At 37.3% G+C, this 19,885-nt stretch overlaps 1 protein-coding gene, 1 long non-coding RNA gene and 4 other non-coding genes across 6 annotated transcripts in view; 1 reads left to right on the forward strand and 5 right to left on the reverse strand.

Moving 5' to 3' along the window:
• The window catches only part of Dap160 (dynamin associated protein 160), a 41,149-nt gene extending 39,876 nt beyond the window's left edge, over positions 1–1,273 (forward strand). The window contains exons 25-26 of the mRNA XM_073090542.1: positions 270–359; positions 1,136–1,273. Of these exons, the coding sequence (XP_072946643.1) occupies positions 270–359; positions 1,136–1,273 (228 nt within the window). The remainder of the gene's footprint in view (positions 1–269; positions 360–1,135) is intronic.
• Positions 1,274–4,214: 2,941 nt separating this feature from the next.
• On the reverse strand, positions 4,215–5,866 carry LOC140755623 (uncharacterized). Its single transcript, XR_012103812.1, has 3 exons — positions 5,366–5,866; positions 5,091–5,285; positions 4,215–4,733 (listed from the first exon to the last, which is right to left on the reverse strand). It is a non-coding gene; the product is annotated as an uncharacterized LOC140755623 (long non-coding RNA).
• A 5,602-nt stretch (positions 5,867–11,468) lies between these two features.
• Positions 11,469–11,652, reverse strand: LOC140755691 (U2 spliceosomal RNA). Its single transcript, XR_012103825.1, has one exon. It is a non-coding gene; the product is annotated as a U2 spliceosomal RNA (small nuclear RNA).
• Positions 11,653–13,977: 2,325 nt separating this feature from the next.
• On the reverse strand, positions 13,978–14,139 carry LOC140755688 (U1 spliceosomal RNA). Its single transcript, XR_012103823.1, has one exon. It is a non-coding gene; the product is annotated as a U1 spliceosomal RNA (small nuclear RNA).
• Positions 14,140–17,604: 3,465 nt separating this feature from the next.
• LOC140755694 (U2 spliceosomal RNA) lies at positions 17,605–17,793 on the reverse strand. The gene has a single exon (XR_012103828.1). It is a non-coding gene; the product is annotated as a U2 spliceosomal RNA (small nuclear RNA).
• An 894-nt stretch (positions 17,794–18,687) lies between these two features.
• Positions 18,688–18,849, reverse strand: LOC140755695 (U1 spliceosomal RNA). The gene has a single exon (XR_012103829.1). It is a non-coding gene; the product is annotated as a U1 spliceosomal RNA (small nuclear RNA).
• Between the last annotated feature and the right edge of the window lie 1,036 nt (positions 18,850–19,885).

Here is a 19,885-nt window from a genome sequence, read left to right on the forward strand (position 1 = left end):
CCGAGGCGTTCCAGCTCAGTCCTCAGGGGTAGCGGCGCGTCTGTGGCCGACCTCAGGTAGGAATATCTAATCCTATCTGGGGTTGATTACAGATGTCCATGGGCGGCAGTAGCCACTTACCATCAGGTGGACTGCATGCTCGTCTGCTAGTCTTATATTATAAAAAAAAAAGTAAATCAATATTATAATACAGTTAAGTATATTAATGATCCTACAAGCTTACCACGAAAAGTTTCACCAACTTCATGAAATGAACTGTAATTTTTCAGATTCTACAGTCAACGGGCCGGGCCTCAGGCAGGACCACCCCGGTGCTGTCCAAGATGGACACCGTGCCCACCGAGACTGTCATCGATAAGGTACGACACGAACTAATCAGACACACATAAATATATACTTAGAAATCACTCAAAAACAAAGACATATGAAAACAATGCCGACATGCGCAATTAAGTGGTGCAAAAACACGAAATCGAAGAAAAAGTGCGGAGAAATATCGTTTCATTCGTAAATGATCTAAAAAGTACATTTTAAAAATATTTTTCAAACACGAAAATAGATGACAGTAACAATTGTCAAAACTGGTTACCTTTTTTTGTTTGGAGGAAAAAATAAAGACATATACACACACATACATGCGCACACACGTGTGCATGCACACACACAAACGGACACATACACTATTAAGACTATTCAGAGTGTTTCTGTATGAAAATTTGTTTCCTTAAAAATAACACACGAAAATGTTATTTTATATCACAAAATCCCATATTATTAAATACATATAATTTTTGTATATGTATATACAATAATTTTGGCGTGATTTTGATTGGTACAAGAGGCATAATATGCTATATCGACTGCGAATGATAATACATAAAAACAATTTCAATTTTATACTCAATATTTAATCTCAATATTTACCTGCACAAGTTTAATATTTTCAGATTTAAATAGTATATAATATGTATTTTATTAATTTTTAAGTATATTAAATTTAATTTATGATTAAATTACCTTTATTTTAAATTTTTATTTTAATTCCCTTCTTTTCTAACTTGTACATTATATATAGATATATTTTCTACATTTAATATTAATGTAATTATGTAAAAAAATAATTATAAAATTCCAGGTGATAGCGCTCTACCCATACACAGCTCAAAACGCAGATGAGTTGAGTTTCGAGAAGGACGACATCATCGCGGTCACAGATCGAAGCCAGGACCCCGCTTGGTGGCAAGGTACGTTATGCTCCGCGCCAAACTGCTAGTCCGCTCTGAAGTTGTTGCGAGCAGGTGTAGTCATACAATTTGCTATGGCGACGCGATTCATTTCTATATTCAGAGCGGACTAGCAGTTTTTCGCGGACGATTTCGATTTATATTTTTGAGTTATATTCGACCAGAATTAAGGAAAAGCTGTGTAAAATATTGGTGGTAAAACTATGAGTGGTACGACTCCGGCGGCACCACCGTTACACCTATTTCTGTGATAACATCAGTGTAGCGCTGCTGTGTTCCGGTTTGAAGTGTGGTAAGGGAGACTAACTTTTCCGAGGCGTTCCAGCTTAGTCCTCAGTGGTAGTGGCACATCTGTGGCCGACCTCAGGTAGGAATATCTAATCCTATCCGGGGTTGATTACAGATGTCCTTACGGCAGTAGCTTACCATCAGATGGACTACATGCTCTGCTAATTCAATATTATAAGGCAGCTGAGAAATGTCATCAACAAACTATATCATCCTGCTTTTTTTAAAGTTATGCTTGTTTTGACAAATTTTGGAAAAATATGAGAGTTTATTAATAAATCTAAATCATCTAAAATCGACACTATGAAGTTGCTTATTAAATATCGTAAATTTTGCAGAAAATACTGCCAATAATGTTAACTTATTTTAATTAAAAGTAGCCATTTCTTAACTTAATTAATAATAAAAATATATGATGTATTTATTTAAACACAAATTGTAGAGATTTAATAAGCATGGATTAAAACGGTTTTTTATTTATTTTATTTACTGATAACAAAGTAACTTTAAAAATTTTATCGTTTTTAATTTTCAAAATATTCTTTCTTATTTTCAGGTGAATTGCGCGGCATGACCGGCCTCTTCCCGAGCAATTATGTTACTAAATTAGTCAACTAAATTGTATTAATAGCTGTTTAACTAAACAGAGTAGATACCAAGTTAGTATTTTGCAGGTCACTGTAAGTCAGTTGTGGACCCTTGGAGGCCTTTTGGATTGAAATAATTGACATGATGGCCTATTATAGAGGGCTAAGGGACATACAGTCCCTTCAGGGCTAGTTTTCGTAGAATAGGGATGACGACTGTTCTCGAAAAAGGTCGATTTTGAAATTGATTCTGAATCGATCTCAGTAATATCTAGAACTAAAGGGATTAAACCACTACTATAGAAAAATTGAGGTTCCTTAAAATTAAGCTCAGAAATTTGACAAAAAGTAAAGATCAATGCTTTCTTATGTAAATTACAAAAAAAAAATACTAATGGAGATTTTCTGGTATTTTAGATCAATTCATTGGTTGGCATCGATTAAAAATATTTTGGTGCAAAATCAATGTAATGTAGAATAAATCTATTCTTCGTTGAATTAATCTCAGATCGACTTAACTGTGGGAGACCCATGTCCAGAATGTACATTTGAATGTATATTCAAAGTCAAAAAAAATTATTTCAATATTTTTTTTAAACAATTCTTGGTATCTACTCTGTTATAAGTAATATATAACTGTTTCGTCTGTTGAAATTCTAGATGATAGCTTTCATATTATTGCAATGTTAAAACTAGTACTCAAATGAAATTGATAAAAATGCTTCTTGTATTTGGAGTATATTTGGTTATTCCAATGTTTTATAGCTACTTAGGAAATTATTAGTAGTACTACTTAAAAGAAACACATTTCTTCTTCATCGAGAGTCATTATGCTAACACAAGCTACAAAAGATAACTAGAAAACTAAATTCTTTAGCCAAAGTTACTAAACTAACTAATTATATGAAAACAAATCGATCGAGGGGTTAGGGGTTCAAACCCCAGGCACCTCTGATTTTTCAAAATTATCTGAATGTTAGAAATTAATTATCACTTGTTTAAACGGTGAAGGAAAGCATCGTGAGGAAACCTGCATACCTGAGAGATTTATAAAAAAAAATCAAAGATATGTGAGGTCCACCAATACGCACTTGTCCAGTGCGGTGGACTATGGCCTAATCCTTCTCATTCTGAGGAGACCCGTGTCCAGCAGTGGGACAGTAATAGGTTGATGATAAAAACAAAAAAAGATTTCTTAAAAATGATTAACAGAAAAGGCAAGTTATGTAGCCGATGTCACTCTCACAATTTAGACGAATCCAACGACACCTCATATGTTATCCGTCAAGCCGTTTGTGCTGCAGCGTGACAAAGAATGAGACATACATACATACGCTCAAATAACATTACCCTCCGCATTCGAGTAAATCACAAAAGTATACCCCGCGCCAAACTGCTAGTCCGCTATGAAGTTGTTGCGAGCAGGTGTAGTCATACAATTTGCTATGGCGACGCGATTCATTAACATCTTCAGAGCGGACTAGTTTTACGCGAACTATAACTGTGTATTAATATAAGGAATAAAACACTCGTAGTTGAATAAAATTTAATTTCAGCAGTCTTAATATTTTTTAATTTTTATGTCATTTTCTACACATTTCAATGTTAAACTCATAGATTAGTAAAGATTACTCACTCCTAACAAGGAAATGTACCCAGTTTAGAGAATTGAAATAGTTGCGTAAAAAAGTTTTGCCACGTCTCCGTGCTAAAATGTCCCTAAAATATTTGAAATAAATATTTATTTATTATGTAAATTACGCAGTATTAGTTATTTATTCGTAAATTTTCTCTAAAAATGTTTTTATTTGTCAAGAATTCAAAAAAGAACTTACTAATAAGCCGTTCGTGGCTTCATTCAATTTCAAGGCGGCGAAGTATCTTTACTAATCTATGGTTAAACTGTGGTTAAATATCTCTGCCTTACGTACAATTAGGTACATAAACCAACTCAAATACTGTATCCACACGTTTGTGTTTGCGATGGTTTGTGAAGGTCAGAGAAGCACATTTTTCGATAATGTTTGGTAGACCTATTAGCATAACGTTGAGTAATGGATAGATATGTACCTATGTATTATACATTGTTGTCCAAACATGGAATTAGTTCCGTCAGCTGCAAATCCAATCATATTTTCTTTGAATGGAATATTCTTTTCTTCAAAATATTTTGTACATGCATTATGTAAGACTGTAGCTGTACCGTCAACAACTGGTATTAGACATAGAAAACTATCTTCAACATGAAAATCAACTGCAGTCCTTACAATAAGTGCCAAATGTTTAGTTGATGATCTGTCTGTGCTCTCATCAACTATCAGTGAAAACTTATTTTTTTGTAACATTTCAATTAATTTGTTTTCAGCTACTTTACCAGTAACATTTGTAACAATAGCATGTGCCTTTGTTCTTCCAAAAGTTAATTCTGATGCAAGCTTTGAATCTTGGGCAATTGATTGTACAAGATCCTTTAGACTGTCTGCTAAACTAAATGGTAGATTGTGCTCTGCTAGGAAACATGCCATCTTTATTTCTCCAGACTTAATTTTATCTGTGAATGACTTTGATGCAGACTCAGGCAACATTGAAATAATAGTAGGTTGAAGTATTGCACCTGAAAGTAAAAATAAACGCATTAACAGGACTGCGCTTATTTTTATCATGCAGGCTGGCTCTAGCTGTAGAAAAAAATATCCTGAATACTGAAACTGAAACCATAATCCTTCACATCTGATAATTAAATAAACTTACATTCACTAATGACAATAATAAAGTAAAGGAATATTAACATTATTCTGAACTTAGAACCTAGTTCTTTCTTACACTTTATTGGAAAAGTAAGTAAATAATTTAAACATAAAAAAACACACCAGTAGACCACACCAACCTTTAACATTATTCTTATGTTTAAAAGATTCTGCATGCTTCTCCAAAACTCTTTTACCTCCACCACATCTCAAGTCACACTTACATGAATTACAATAAAAATAGTAATCTCCTTTGTTGCTTTTTTTAATCCAACCTGAATACTTTTGGTCCTTTTCCCACAAGTGTGAATATTTTTGTTCATAATGCAGCTTTCTTTTTTTAGTGGGAGTAACATTGCGCTCTTCCTCACTGTCACTGCTTCTTTCCATAACAGAATTCAATTAAATTGAGCAGGAAGCTGAAAAATATTGAAATTAAACTAAACAACACCTTCGATATCTTAGTTCGAAATATTTTTAGGTTAAGATTTACTTTTACCGTTTTATTTACAGCAAGACGCCAAGTTTTACACAGTCTTAATTCAGTTAAATTGAGCAGGAAGCTGAAAAATATTGAAATTAAACTAAAAAACACCTTCGATATCTTAGTTCGAAATATTTTTAGGTTAAGATTCACTTTTACCGTTTTATTTACGGCAGACACCGCAGACAAGACGCCAAGACGTTTCGTTTTACACAGTCACATGAGTCTCAGTTCTTTTGAATTGACTGATGACTGACACTGTTTTTAAAATGAATGGCGTAATAATAAGTTGAGTGGCGAGGCGAGGCGAGTATGCGCTAGTATAAAACGGAACGTTTATTAACTTTTTTTTACGAAAGTAACAAAAATAATGCCCATTCAGTCTAACAACGGGATATGTTATTTTGCAATTGAATAATTTTGATAGAAAATACGTAGATTCTGGGACTAAAGTTCGTAGGTTTGCGTGGAAGGCTTAAAATACGTAGATCTACGTAAAAAGACGTAGAGTTGGCAACACTGTATGTATATCTCATATTTAGTCATTTTACACTTTTCAAGTATCTCATGATACTAATAGTTCCTTAGCATTGAGCATTTTATAGGTGAGAGCCTCCTTATATTTTCCAAATTTAGTCCTTTGCAGTTTTCCTTATTGTTTTCCATAAGTGAGTTCCTTATTAAAGAGCATTTTGTTGACGAGTGCCTCCGTATACATGCTACATTTAGTACCTTTACATTTTTCCTTAGTCCTCGGTGTCTTCCTTAGCATTGAGCATTTTTAAAGTGAGTCTCCTTGCAGTTTTCCTTATTGTTTTTCGCAACAGACTTTTCCTTATACAACTAAAACTTAGTTTATTTACGTGTTTTCTTGATATCTGGGTGTATTATAAGTACCGCTTCTTTATCCACATACATTGTTCCTTAGTCTCCTTAGCATTGAGTTTTTGTAGCTTATGCTGTCGTGTATATCTCATACATATTTTTAGTTTTCCTTAGTGTGCGGTGTTCCTTAGTGTTAATCTTGCGGTAGTGCTTACCAATTCCTTAACATTGAGCATTTATAGCCGAGAGCCTCCTTATATACCTCGTATTTAGTCCCTTTGCAGTCCTATTTAGTCCTTAGAAATAGGCACATCTACCGCGTATGTCATATTTATATCGTATGTTTTCTTTATATTTTATATACGGCTACGTCAATGATGACAATCGACTTTTTGGCCTCATCTCGAATGGTGATATCTGGCCGAAATGCAGCTGCCTCTCCGCTGGTTCCATCTACAGTGCGGTTTACCGCAACGACGCCTGGGCACTTGGCGCCCTTGACCAGTCTGTCTTGGAGAGCATTGTGGCGAAGTTGCATAGCCGCGGAGTGGACGCCACAGTGGTTGAGCACATGCGGGATGGTTTCGAGGTTACAGCCACATTTGCGACACCTTTTATCCACACCCGTCTGCCATCGTTTGGTGGCATTAAGGGGCAGAACTCCAAGTCTGGCGCGGTGTACAAATCGCCAGTCGCAGAACCGGATGTTTCTCCCGGACCGGAGGAAGTAATTTGAGTGCTTACTCTCTCGTGTGACCTCGAACACCTTCCCCTGGTCTCGCTTGGCAAGGAGCTGCCCCGCATAGTGCTCAACCATCCGCAGTCGCATGAGGCGGTACGCTGACCTCTTTGTCTCCGGTGTTATGACCGTCCCATTCAAACTGATATTCAAGGTCTCCCGTCTCCAGACCCAGCTCAGACCAAGCTTACCTGACAGCCTACAAGTAGCTTGGCGAACGCGCGTCCAAAAGGTTCCTTTTCGCGTACTTCTAGGCATGGCCAGGTCGCCCGACAGGACTTGAGCGACATCCACGCCAGTGGCCGGCCTCCCCAGTCGCCCCGACACCGTTGTCCACAGCGCGTCTCTGGCGATACCGCTGACGAGTGGATCAACGGTATGCAGCATTTTGAAGGCGTTAGCCACCGTGTAAACCTCGTAGAGGTCCGCGAGAGGCAGTAGTCCGCCTCCACCTTGCGACGGAGGGAGGAACACCGGTTCGGCACTGGCACGCTGCGGCAAGTTCAGCCAACCCTTGGCCAGCTTTTTTATAGCCTTATCAGCCTCGACCAGATACTCTTTATCTATACTGGCCCCCTGCAGAAGAAACTCGATGGTAGGAAGAACGAAGGTGCCGAGAGCGTCGAGCTTCTGCCACGGGGCCAGGAGAGAGTTGTCGATGGTCTTGTCGTCATCGATGATGTTCTTAATGGTGCCGACCGGTGTTTGCCTTATAAACCCAGTGGGTATGCCCAGGTGCTCATATGCCTCATGCGGACCCATAGATCGCACAATCTGCCCCTGTACCCGGAAATCCGTGAGTTGGACTTCATTATCCTGCGTGGAGGTGATGTGCAGGGTTGCGCATTTGGCTGGGTTGAATTCCTCGAGCAGCACCCTCAGCCGCTCTGAGCAGACGGGTCATGCCATCGACAGAACCCGCTAAAAGTACTACATCGTCAGCGTAGGCCAGGTTTGATATCTTCCTATCGCTTACGATGTAGCCTTCTCCCGTCCGCTCCATCTCACGGAGGACTACCTCCAGTGTGAGATTGAATATGTCGGAGGTCAGTGGACATCCCTGTTTTACTCCCGCTTGGATCGTTATGGGGTATGTCAGGGTACCTCCTACACGCACTCGGGTCCTGGTGTTTTTATTTAGGGATGTTATTATTTTCCTGACTTTCGCAGGTACCCTGTGTCCCTCGAGTGCTCGTTCGATGGAGTACTGCGGCACTGACGAGAATGCATTACTGAGGTCAAGCGAGGCCACTACCAAGTCCTTCTTCTGGTGCTTGGCATCCCGTATGGTCTCCTGCAGCACGAAGTTATGTTCGTAGCAGCCTTCGTACTGCAGGAAGCCCTTTTGGGAGCTGCTAAACCGCCCGTTAGTAGTGGCCCACCTCTTGACCCTTTCTGCCAGAATGCACGCAAACAGCTTCGGGCATGTGTCTCCCAATGCGATGGGCCTCCAGTTGCCAACATCCGCAACATCACCCTTCTTGTGGAGGAGAATCGTCATGGAGTCTTTCCAACACTCCGAAACCGACTCCATCCACCAGACCGCATTAAATAGAGCGGTTATGACGTATGCTCCGGGGTCGGCTCTTCTAAGGTCGGATACGTCAGACCGTCTGGACCAGGCGACGTGTTGGATCGTCTGCTCAGTTTCCGCACCACATCAGCTCTCCTGAGCGGGTCGCACAGTCGCGCATTACTCTCTGCCTTTGGAGGCTCCCTGTCGAAACAGTCAGGCCACTCATCTCGACCATCCCTATGAGCGGCGAGTGCTCGAAAGTGAGCATCCACGGTCGCCACATCGACTCCACAGAACTTTGTCGGACCCGTTAAAATATGTCTAATCGCTTTTTTGCGATTTGTCCTGTAGAGCCACTGTGTGCGAGTGGCCTCCGCTATGCGGTCTGTCTGCCCCTCCGTGTTAGGCTGCTGATGCCGTGGGTTGGATCTTCTATCTCTGGGAGCCTCTGTGCTGGATGTCAGACGTTCCGGGAAGTGTGAGACTCGGCAGGCAAGTTCATCAAGGAGCGGAGCCTGGGGTCATTTAAGGCGTCGAGCTCGCCCACCAGGCACCTCTGCTCATCAGTTTGGCCCCGGCAGTTTCTCTCCGGTCGTTGACCCCGCTGGGTGTCAGTTGGTGGGGACGGAATCCTCTCAGTGTCCAGAGTAGAGGTGGGTACGACTGTGGGGCGATTCCATCCCCACGCTCTCTGTGGGCCGTCCAGTGAGCATCAACGAGGCTTCAACTGTTTGCGTCTCACTCCTCGCTCGAAGGACAAGCGAGCGCTGGCTGGGGCCTGAGGCATCATTCACTGCACTGTCACTTGTACATCTACTGGTGACGTCACAGTCCCTCTTATCCTATTCCGGATGGCGTTCCTCCGCTCTCTATCGCCACTAGAAGGTACGGTCTTGTATCAGGGACTTTTGTCAATCAGGTGTCTTTTGGGCAGGTATCAACCTTAACGTTTTCTTTTATTTGCCTTTGAACATTCCATTCATTATATAGTGCAATTTTTGTATGCATTATCAGCATGCATGATCCATTGTTATGCAAATGTTACCCTGCTATATATTTTTTAATATGATCTCTTGACCTCTTAGAGGCAAAGTTTTGGGCATATTACCCATAGCGGTCGGTTTCCAATATGTAATCTCCGTTTGCATGCAGCACAGTCGATCCATATCTGAAAGTAAACAGATAGTTTAAATAAATATAAGGACTACTAGAGCCAATATTAATAAGAAAACTGCGAAGTAATAAAAAGCGTGTATTCACAGTGCTGCCCCTTTTTTTACATACATTGAAAGATATTGGTGTTGCTAGCCAACAGTTTTACTCGAATTGCTACGCAAAGAGGGTAGATTTTTAAGTTTATGTAGCTATTTTATTTAGAAATAATGTATACTAAATGACTTGATGGCATTTTAACATATGAGATATCATTAGATTCGTCTTTGTAGTGAGATTGACATTAGGTATAGATACCGTATAACAGACTTTGAAGACATGAAAATGGCCTCTATAATGTATTTTTTTTTTTATCACTGCATAATTTTCTTTTTGTTTTTTATACAGTTGGAATTCTTTTTTTGAAAATGAATTTATCTTTTTTGTACGCAGAATATATACATTTTGTTTGTTTATGTATTTTAACGCCATTCCATTTTGTCTTTTGTACATTTGTGATTTTAGTACAAATCTTTTATAGGTTTTCCAGTTTTATAACAAGACTATGCATATTTCTTTATTAGACAGTATCTGAGGATTATATGCAGTTTGTCTAATATAATCTTTCAATGCAATTTGAAAATTTTACTAAAACATGAAAATTTAATTAAACTATTTGTATGCGCTATCGTAGTGAAGGGGTGAGGCATTAATTTTTTTCTAAAAAAAAGCCCCTAAAAAATAATGACGCTATTATCGAACTCAGATAGAACTGTCTTATTTAGAAAGACATTTGGAAGATTTGACGTCATGCATACCTTCGCTAGTAACTTATAAGATAACTGCATTGTAATAGCAAGTAGCAGTCTTCATTTATGATGTCAATATTGCCATTAAGGTGAATACACATTAGAGCATCCATGTGACTATGATAATTGGCGTAATTTTTGCATATCTGTTACCCATTTTGCTTTTATTCGGATTCCTTGACAAGTTTATCACGTGGTCGTCGTCTTTCGTATTTCGTTTAAAGAAATGATATAGATTCGTATTGTCGGAATAAATTCGATTTTCTGTTACAAGTGCTCTAATGTGTAGTTACTTTACTATTAGATGTTTAATATTTACCACTCGTATTAGTTGTGTATTTATTGTTCGTAGATATTAAATGTTAATTAAATAAAGTGTGTGTTTATTGTAGAAACCTGTCTTCTATTCGTAATTGCACACAGAAATACAAACATAAATTCTACCAATTCACTAACACAATCGATAAAAGGATTGCCCTATCTTAAGTCCTTTTACGTCGCTCACAGGCTTTCATACAACTGAATTCATTTATTGAGATAAGGATTAGCAGAAATCCTAATTGTAACGCCCAAATTCTTGATCTAATAATCGCTCTGACCGTTGTAAAGATTAATGAATAGACAGATTCTTACTAAAAAAGAAGGAATCGATACATCGATAGTTTTATCGATTATAAACATACTATTATAGATAATATTATATACTTCTTATTTATTTCATAATACATATTACATACAAAACTATTACCTTTTTAATATACACATAAGTAAATAACTTAGATCAAATGTGTACATATGTACTTCTTGTGATTACAGTTTATGATTAATTATAACTATTTTATAATAAGTCATTTACTTTAATTTTATATAATTATTATTTATTACATACTTGCACTTATTTAATTATAGTAACGTTTGATTTTTAGTTCGAAAAAACTTAGAATTAGAGAAAATAAACCTAGACAGCAGTTGCAAAAAGCGCAAATATAAAAGAGAGTTAAAGAGACACGCTATTTATTATGCAGGAGAAATGATTGTAATGCTAGATGTTGAGCTAGCTTAGAATAGTCTAGGTTTATTATGTGGGCCGATCCCGGCGGCACTGCAATGCCGGGCCGACCCGCGACGGGAGTGGAGCGAGCCCCGAACATCCCGTCAAGTCACAAAAATCAGTTTAATATACTGGTCCCGACGTGCGGGAACTTTCAGATATTAAGCTGAAAAGAACAGATTAAAAGTATTATCTTAAATAAGAGAGCATACTTCCCCTTGCAGGGTAATAATTAAATTATGAAATTATAATAATAGAAAAAATAAAATAATTAATTGCTTTTAATTTTAAATTCGCCTAAGATAAGGACGGCATTTCAGCAAATTGATTTAATACACGTATATAATGCATTCATATACTAATAAATTTATTAAAATATTAATCAGTCGTCGTGTATTGTCTCTTGCCGGTAACGTGCTCTACATAAATGTCTCGCGACCACCGGATCGTGTCGCCAACCATAAACCGTCTCATCATTGCGGCGTAGTACTTGCCGATGTTAAGGCAGCGCAGGACTCTCTCGTTTCTCCGGTCCCAAGCACCCAGCGACCCCACAAGGAATGCGTCCACCACGACCTTATACCCCTGCGCTCTCAGCTGGTCAGCCAGGGGTGCATACTTCTCCAGCTTAGCCCGTCTCGCCGCATCCACCGCCGACTGCCGGTTCTCGAATGGCACGGCTACGTCAATGATGACGATAGACTTTTTGGCCTCATCCCGGATGGTGATATCCGGCCGAAGTGCAGCTGCCTCTCCATTGGTAGGTGATATCCGGCCGAAGTGCAGCTGCCTCTCCATTGGTATGGATACTACACTTTGATCTTAGCCAAAAGGCCGAGAAGCGATACCTAGCACAAAGTCCCACGAGCCTTTATACAAGCCACGTCGAGTTCTCAACAGCGTGATTCAGAAATCCGAGGCAAAATGTTGTAGTGACATCTAGTGTACGAGTGCGAAACCAACGCTCCTAGCGCCATCTAGTTAACTCACCCATAACTGAGCATATTATTAGGCCGTGCCAAAACTATATCAATATCAATAGAACTACATAATAATTATAGCATTATTAATTATATGCAATTAAAATTAAAAAATAACCATATAGCTTAAAAATGTCTGTTTCGCCAAATATAACGCCCGTAGTACTTTGAATCTTAGAGAAACTGATAGATAACGTCGTGTATGTAATAATAAACTATAATTTTATATTACTTTACTATTCAGAAGATAAAATAGAATATAATAAACATTACGTAACGCTCATTACATACTTAATAATAAGAAAACACACAACTGACAGAGTATTTATTATTGGACATGGTTTCCCTCAACTTTCTCATTTTTTTGTTTATTAATAATTGTTTATTTATCAAAATTTTGCCTATAAAAGATATAATAATACTCTTTTAGTAAACACTTAGTCAATAATTATAGAATTACGGTCTTTGGTAGGAAAATATTCAATATTATTAAGCAATATTTAATATTGCTTAATTCAAGTGGCTTTGTGAGCGTTATGTTCTAAAGGTAGGCATAACAATTTTTTTAAACTGTGTAGACGTGAGCTTTCTTGATTGAAAAAAGGTCTCGTTTTTATTTTAAAATCTCAATAAAATCCAAATTTCATGCACTGTAGTGTTGGGTATAACCCCAAAATCGAAAATTGTTGTTTTATTTAGCGAAACAATTTTAAGTTGGTATCTACTTACATTTTTTTTCGACAAGAAGTCTAGTTTCGATACAAATCATGATAAACCATTTCCTCCTCCAAAAATAAACCACATTTCATCTTTGTAGGTTCATATCGTACTACCGATCGATATTAATTATTTTTTTCGTTACTTGCGCTTATCCTTGCCTTATATTTTTTGCTTTCGAAGAAGTGCTTTGCTAGAGTAGTAAGTTGCTAGAGGTTCGCAAAATATATTACTAAATTGAAAAGAGAGATACATATCTTTTGAACTCAGAGATATATACACTATTTTAGCTCAGTGGCTCACTTTAGCTCAGTAGCTCTGTAACGATATAAGTGACATTTTATATCAGTATTTCAGAGAATCAGATCAAAATGTTTGACAACATTTTTCATTCTTATAATTAATACAAAACTGGCCATTAATTATATATGAATTTCACAGCCAACACTATTTGTATATCCCAATTTTCATGTTCTTAGCAAAGAAAAAAATATTTTAATTTAGTGTTTAATACGTAACGGTAACTGTTATGCATCTCAATCAATGCATTTGACTCAAATCAGACTCACTCAGACAGTCGCTCATTTGACTCAACACTCACTCGCGAGCAAGTATAACACTGTTGAGTTGAAGAAGATCTTATATCCGGGATCGTATGGACCTATGAACTCAACCATGTGACGCGCATATAAATATATCATTCAAAATCGTCGGAGTTGATGAGTGACTAGCTCTTTGTTGAAGATATTATATATCTTTTATATCACTCACTCGCGACCTACTCAATTCTAGAACAGACTCTATTAGTTCCATAATAGAGTTTCTGTTATAGTTTCTGGGGGGACAGCGCGTACGCAGTCCCCACTACCAAAAATGACGCGTCCGAGTTACCCACATTAGGGGTAATCGCAGGGGTCAACCCGGCCGGAGTGCAATGGCCAGGCCTCTCCCTGGGGGAACCGCCTTCCTGATCACGGTGTCCCCTACGCCAGGTAAGTATGACTTGAGCGCCGCGCCGCCCGCTACTTATAGTGGCCACAACGACATCTCGCCAGCGTGATTCAGAAGACCGACACAAACGGCACAGTGACATCTAGTGAGATTGTTTGAAAATAGAAATTATTAGAAACAGCGACATCTACGTAAAACCTCGTGAACTAATTACAATGTTGGCACGCGGTACGCTTGCAACGCGACCGTGTCGTCTGTAAACGTTATATTTGGCAGCGTTTTTAGAAATTATTACGAACACTATTATAATTCTTAATTATAGTCGTCACAATTTAATAGGCCCATTTTGACACATGCCATCCCAATGTCATTAATGTCTTAAACTAACTTTTTACTAGGCAGATTACAACCAAGTGATGGTTAGAGCTTGCGGCTTCAAAGCATTCGGAAGAAACTATAATCGATTAACTTTCAAATAATCGAAACTTAGAATTACCAATAACTGATTATTATTTTATTGGATAAACTTCCGTTTAGAACATACCTCCGATCGATCTGAATTTTGGTACACCTATGGATTTCGACCCGCAGATGAAGAATATCGTACTCAAAATACCCGCAAATAATATTTTCAAGGTCAAATTGCTCAAAAACGACTTTTTTTTGCTGCTATATTTCTTTGAAACAACTGGGTCCACGCAAAAAACATATAGAACAAAAAATATGTATTTCTTTACGGTCTACAACTTTTGTTTGGAACGTTTTTCTCTAACGTTGATATTTATCGCAAAAAACATCAAAAAAATCGTTTTTGAGCAATTTGATCTTGAAAATATTATTTGCGGGTATTTTGAGTACGATATAAATGTACTCATGAATAAAGGTAAGGTCTGGATTGGACCCACCCGCTCGCAGGGCGCTACCGCGCCCTGCTCGCTTCGTTTTATATTGTCTTATATGTTCCAACCTAACCTAACCAATTCAATACGAAACACTATAGGCTAGGCTATACGCAATACTATATTATTGGCTAGGTTAGGTTGGGACAGGGAAAATTACATTACCGACTAAAGAAAACTCCGCACTATATAAATATAACGCGCGTGCTAAAATGCAATTTTCACAATTTAATTTCTCGGTAACTATGGGTATGCGCCAAAAATCCCTTTAGGGGTTGTCTTCGAACATCCAAAGGAAAGTCCGAGCCAAGTTTCAAATCGATCGGACGTGGGGGTTTTCGGAAGTGCACCACATTTTTCTCCCAAACAACTGGGTTTATGCGGAAAACATACAGAACAAAAAATGTTGATCTTTTTAGCGTCTACAACTTTTGTTTGAAACATTTTTCTCTAACGTTCATGTTTGCTGCAATATACGCGGAAAACTATTAAAAAAATCATTTTTCAGCAATTTGACCTTGAAAATATAATTTGCGGGTATTTTGAGTATGATATTCTTAATTAGGGAGCCAAAATCCATATGTGTACCAAAATTCAGATCGATTGGAGGTATGTTCTAAACGGAAGTACACCCATTTAATTGTTGAATCCCTTTATGATATTTATATAATATTTATATTTTATTTATATTTATTTCGTGATATTTATCCCTTTTTCATCATAACAACAATAAAATAATCAAGACTTTGGTTCTTAGTGAATGATAAAACTAAAAAAAATACAATTTACGACCGATGCTTTAATTAATCTTCTAAAACTGATAAAATTTTTAAATCACACTATACTTTATTTTCTATTCTCCTTTTTATTGAATATTTAGATGATTTAGAAAAATATAGAATAAATATTCTGTTTACAAAATATTTAGTAATTTATACAATACGATGTGTCGTTGTAATCGATTTGTCGTAAAACTCGGTTTCTTTGTTTATTGATATAAGCATGTAGCTATCGGTTGAATATAACTACACACACCTCACACACAGATCCACAGTACCGATAATATCGATAGTAAATGTAATACTGACGACTATATATCGACACTATCGATAGCTTTTTATTTTTAAAGGTGAAAAATATCGGACGATTATCGCTTATCAATAGCATTGCTTTAACTGTGCCATCCACAGTCGATACTGCCATGAAATTGATAGACGCATCGTTTTATGGCTTAAACAGAATATCTACCGATAGTACTGATTAGAGATGGGCAAAGAACCCGGTTTAAACCCTGTGCAGGGTTTAAACCCAATAAATACCCGTTTATTTCCTCCCACTGGGTATTTATCTGGGTGTTTATAAAATGAGTTAATAAAATCTACACAAAGCTTTTAAAATAGTTCAAATGTTTATTTAATAGATATACTATAGGTTTTTACTGTATTTCTAATGTTTTTACATGTTTAAATATAACATTTTTAGGGGTTCATCTATTTTTATTACATTTTTAATTATTATTTGTTTGACGAAACAAATATCGCACAACTAAAACAAATAAATATACCTCTCGTATACTATTGCACAGGTGGTGTGGGAATATGGGCATATAATGTAAAATGTAATTCTTACGTTAGCTTTAAGAAAAAAAATATAAACATTATTTTATAGAAAATTTTAAGTGCTACAACTTTGGTCCAAGGTACTTTTCGATAAAATTTACCGTTTTCGAGAAAAATCCAGAAAGCCGAAAATTTTGACGTTTGACCCCGAATAAGTGCCGACACACACATCGATGAGGACTTTTAGAACTCTACTTGTGATGGTAAACCCAAGGTCTCTACGGAAATTTAGCTTTATGTTATTTGATTACTATTTTTATGTCTAAATTGACCGGACTATAAAAACTCCTCTATCAAAATGTTTCAATGTCATTTTCTGTAAATTAATTAGAAAAAAGTAAAAAAAAGTCTTCCCAAAGTTTAATCTATTATTGTTATTATCTTTGTTACTTTTGATTTAACGACAAAAAGTTATAGAACTAAAATTATAGATAAATCAATTTGAAACCATAATTGTTCTTACTAAATTTCTGTGCGACGAATAGTTTGCCTAGTAGAGCGTAAAAACGCTTAGTGCCCCTTTTTTCAAGATGGCGGCCGAGGGACAACAGTTGGGACTCCACAAATTAGGATTTAACTGTACACTAAGCCCTTTACACTAATCATTGACATCTATGAAATAAAATCGGGTCTTCGAAAATTGCAACCCAAATGTAACACATCCGAATGGACTATAACATGACTATAACAGCGTAGTTAAATGAATTATGTGCTTTTAGAGCGCATATTTAGTGAATTGTTTACAATATTATTTTAAAAATGATATTACACGAAGAAAATAAATATATGAATGACAATAGTTTACACCCGCTGTTTGGGTGTTTATTTGGGTTTAAACCCTATTTCACCCAAAATACCCGGTTTAAACCCGTATCCACCCATTGGGTTTAAACCCTCTGCCCATCTCTAGTACTGATACTACGGATTCTCTACTTTGGACTATAGATATTTTCTGTTCGATAGCGTGTCGATCGGTAAGAATTATTTATGGGTATATTTATGTGGGCCGATCCCGGCGGCACTGCAATGCCGGGCCGACCCGCGACGGGAGTGGAGCGAGCCCCGAACATCCCGTCAAGTCACAAAAATCAGTTTAATATACTGGTCCCGACGTGCGGGAACTTTCAGATATTAAGCTGAAAAGAACAGATCCGTTACTTTACTATTCAGAAGATAAAATAGAATATAATAAACATTACGTAACGCTCATTACATACTTAATAATAAGAACATGTTTTAACCTATGTACATGTAGCGACATCTAGTTCGCGAGTACGAAATGAACGTTTCTAGGGCCATCTATTTAACTAACACACAACTGACAGAGTATTTCATCTTTGTAACATTTCATCTTTGTAAGTTCATATCGTACTACGGATCGATATTTATTAATTTTTTCGTTACTTGCGCTTATCCTTGCCTTATATTTTTTGCTTTCGAAGAATAGACTAGAGGTGCGCAAAATATATTACTAAATTGAAAAGAGAGATATATATCTTTTGAACTCAGAGATATATACACTCTTTTAGCTCAGTGGCTCACTTTAGCTCAATAGCTCTGTAACGATATAAGTGATATTTTATATCAGTATTTCAGAGAATCAGATTAAAATTGTTTTGACAACATTTTTGATTCTTATAATTAATAAAAAACTGGCAATTAATTATATATGAATTTCACAGCCAACACTATTTGTATATCCCAATTTTCATGTTCTTAGCAAAGAAAAAAGATTTTAATTTAGTGTTTAATACGTAACCGTAATTGTTATGCATCTCAATCAATGCATTTGACTCAAATCAGACTCACTCAGACAGTCGCTCATTTGACTCAACACTCACTCGCGAGCAAGTATAACACTGTTGAGTTGAAGAAGATCTTATATCCGGGATCGTATGGACCTATGAACTCAACCATGTGACGCGCATATAAATATATCATTCAAAATCGTCGGAGTTGATGAGTGACTAGCTCTTTGTTGAAGATATTATATATCCTTTTATATCACTCACTCGCGACCTACTCAATTCTAGAACAGACTCTATTAGTTCCATAGTAGAGTTTCTGTTATAGTTTCTGGGGGGACAGCGCGTACGCAGTCCCCACTACCAAAAATGACGCGTCCGAGTTACCCACATTAGGGGTAATCGCAGGGGTCAACCCGGCCGGAGTGCAAAGGCCAGGCCTCGCCCTGGGGGAACCGCCTTCCTGATCACGGTGTCCCCTACGCCAGGTAAGTATGACTTGAGCGCCGCGCCGCCCGCTACTTATAGTGGCCACAACGACATCTCGCCAGCGTGATTCAGAAGACCGACACAAACGGCACAGTGACATCTAGTGAGATTGTTTGAAAATAGAAATTATTAGAAACAGCGACATCTACGTAAAACCTCGTGAACTAATTACAATGTCGGCACGCGGTACGCTTGCAACGCGACCGTGTCGTCTGTCAACGTTATATTTGGCAGCGTTTTTAGAAATTATTACGAACACTATTATAATTCTTAATTATAGTCGTCACAATTTAATAGGCCCATTTTGACACATGCCATCCCAATGTCATTAATGTCTTAAACTAACTTTTTAGTAGGCAGATTACAACCAAGTGATGGTTAGAGCTTGCGGCTTCAAAGCATTCGGAAGAAACCATAATCGATTAACTTTCAAATAATCGAAACTTAGAATTACCAATAACTGATTATTATTTTATTGGATAAACTTCCGTTTAGAACATACCTCCGATCGATCTGAATTTTGGTACACCTATGGATTTCGACCCGCAGATGAAGAATATCGTACTCAAAATACCCGCAAATAATATTTTCAAGGTCAAATTGCTCAAAAACGACTTTTTTTTGCTGCTATATTTCTTTGAAACAACTGGGTCCACGCAAAAAACATATAGAACAAAAAATATGTATTTCTTTACGGTCTACAACTTTTGTTTGGAACGTTTTTCTCTAACGTTGATATTTATCGCAAAAAACATCAAAAAAAATCGTTTTTGAGCAATTTGATCTTGAAAATATTATTTGCGGGTATTTTGAGTACGATATAAATGTACTCATGAATAAAGGTAAGGTCTGGATTGGACCCACCCGCTCGCAGGGCGCTACCGCGCCCTGCTCGCTTCGTTTTATATTGTCTTATATGTTCCAACCTAACCTAACCAATTCAATACGAAACACTATAGGCTAGGCTATACGCAATACTATATTATTGGCTAGGTTAGGTTGGGACAGGGAAAATTACATTACCGACTAAAGAAAACTCCGCA

Source organism: Epargyreus clarus, unplaced genomic scaffold (genome assembly GCF_041222505.1).
Source record: "Epargyreus clarus isolate Ecla_fem2 unplaced genomic scaffold, WU_Ecla_fem_2.2 ptg000033l, whole genome shotgun sequence".
NCBI classification, from domain to species: domain Eukaryota; kingdom Metazoa; phylum Arthropoda; class Insecta; order Lepidoptera; family Hesperiidae; genus Epargyreus; species Epargyreus clarus.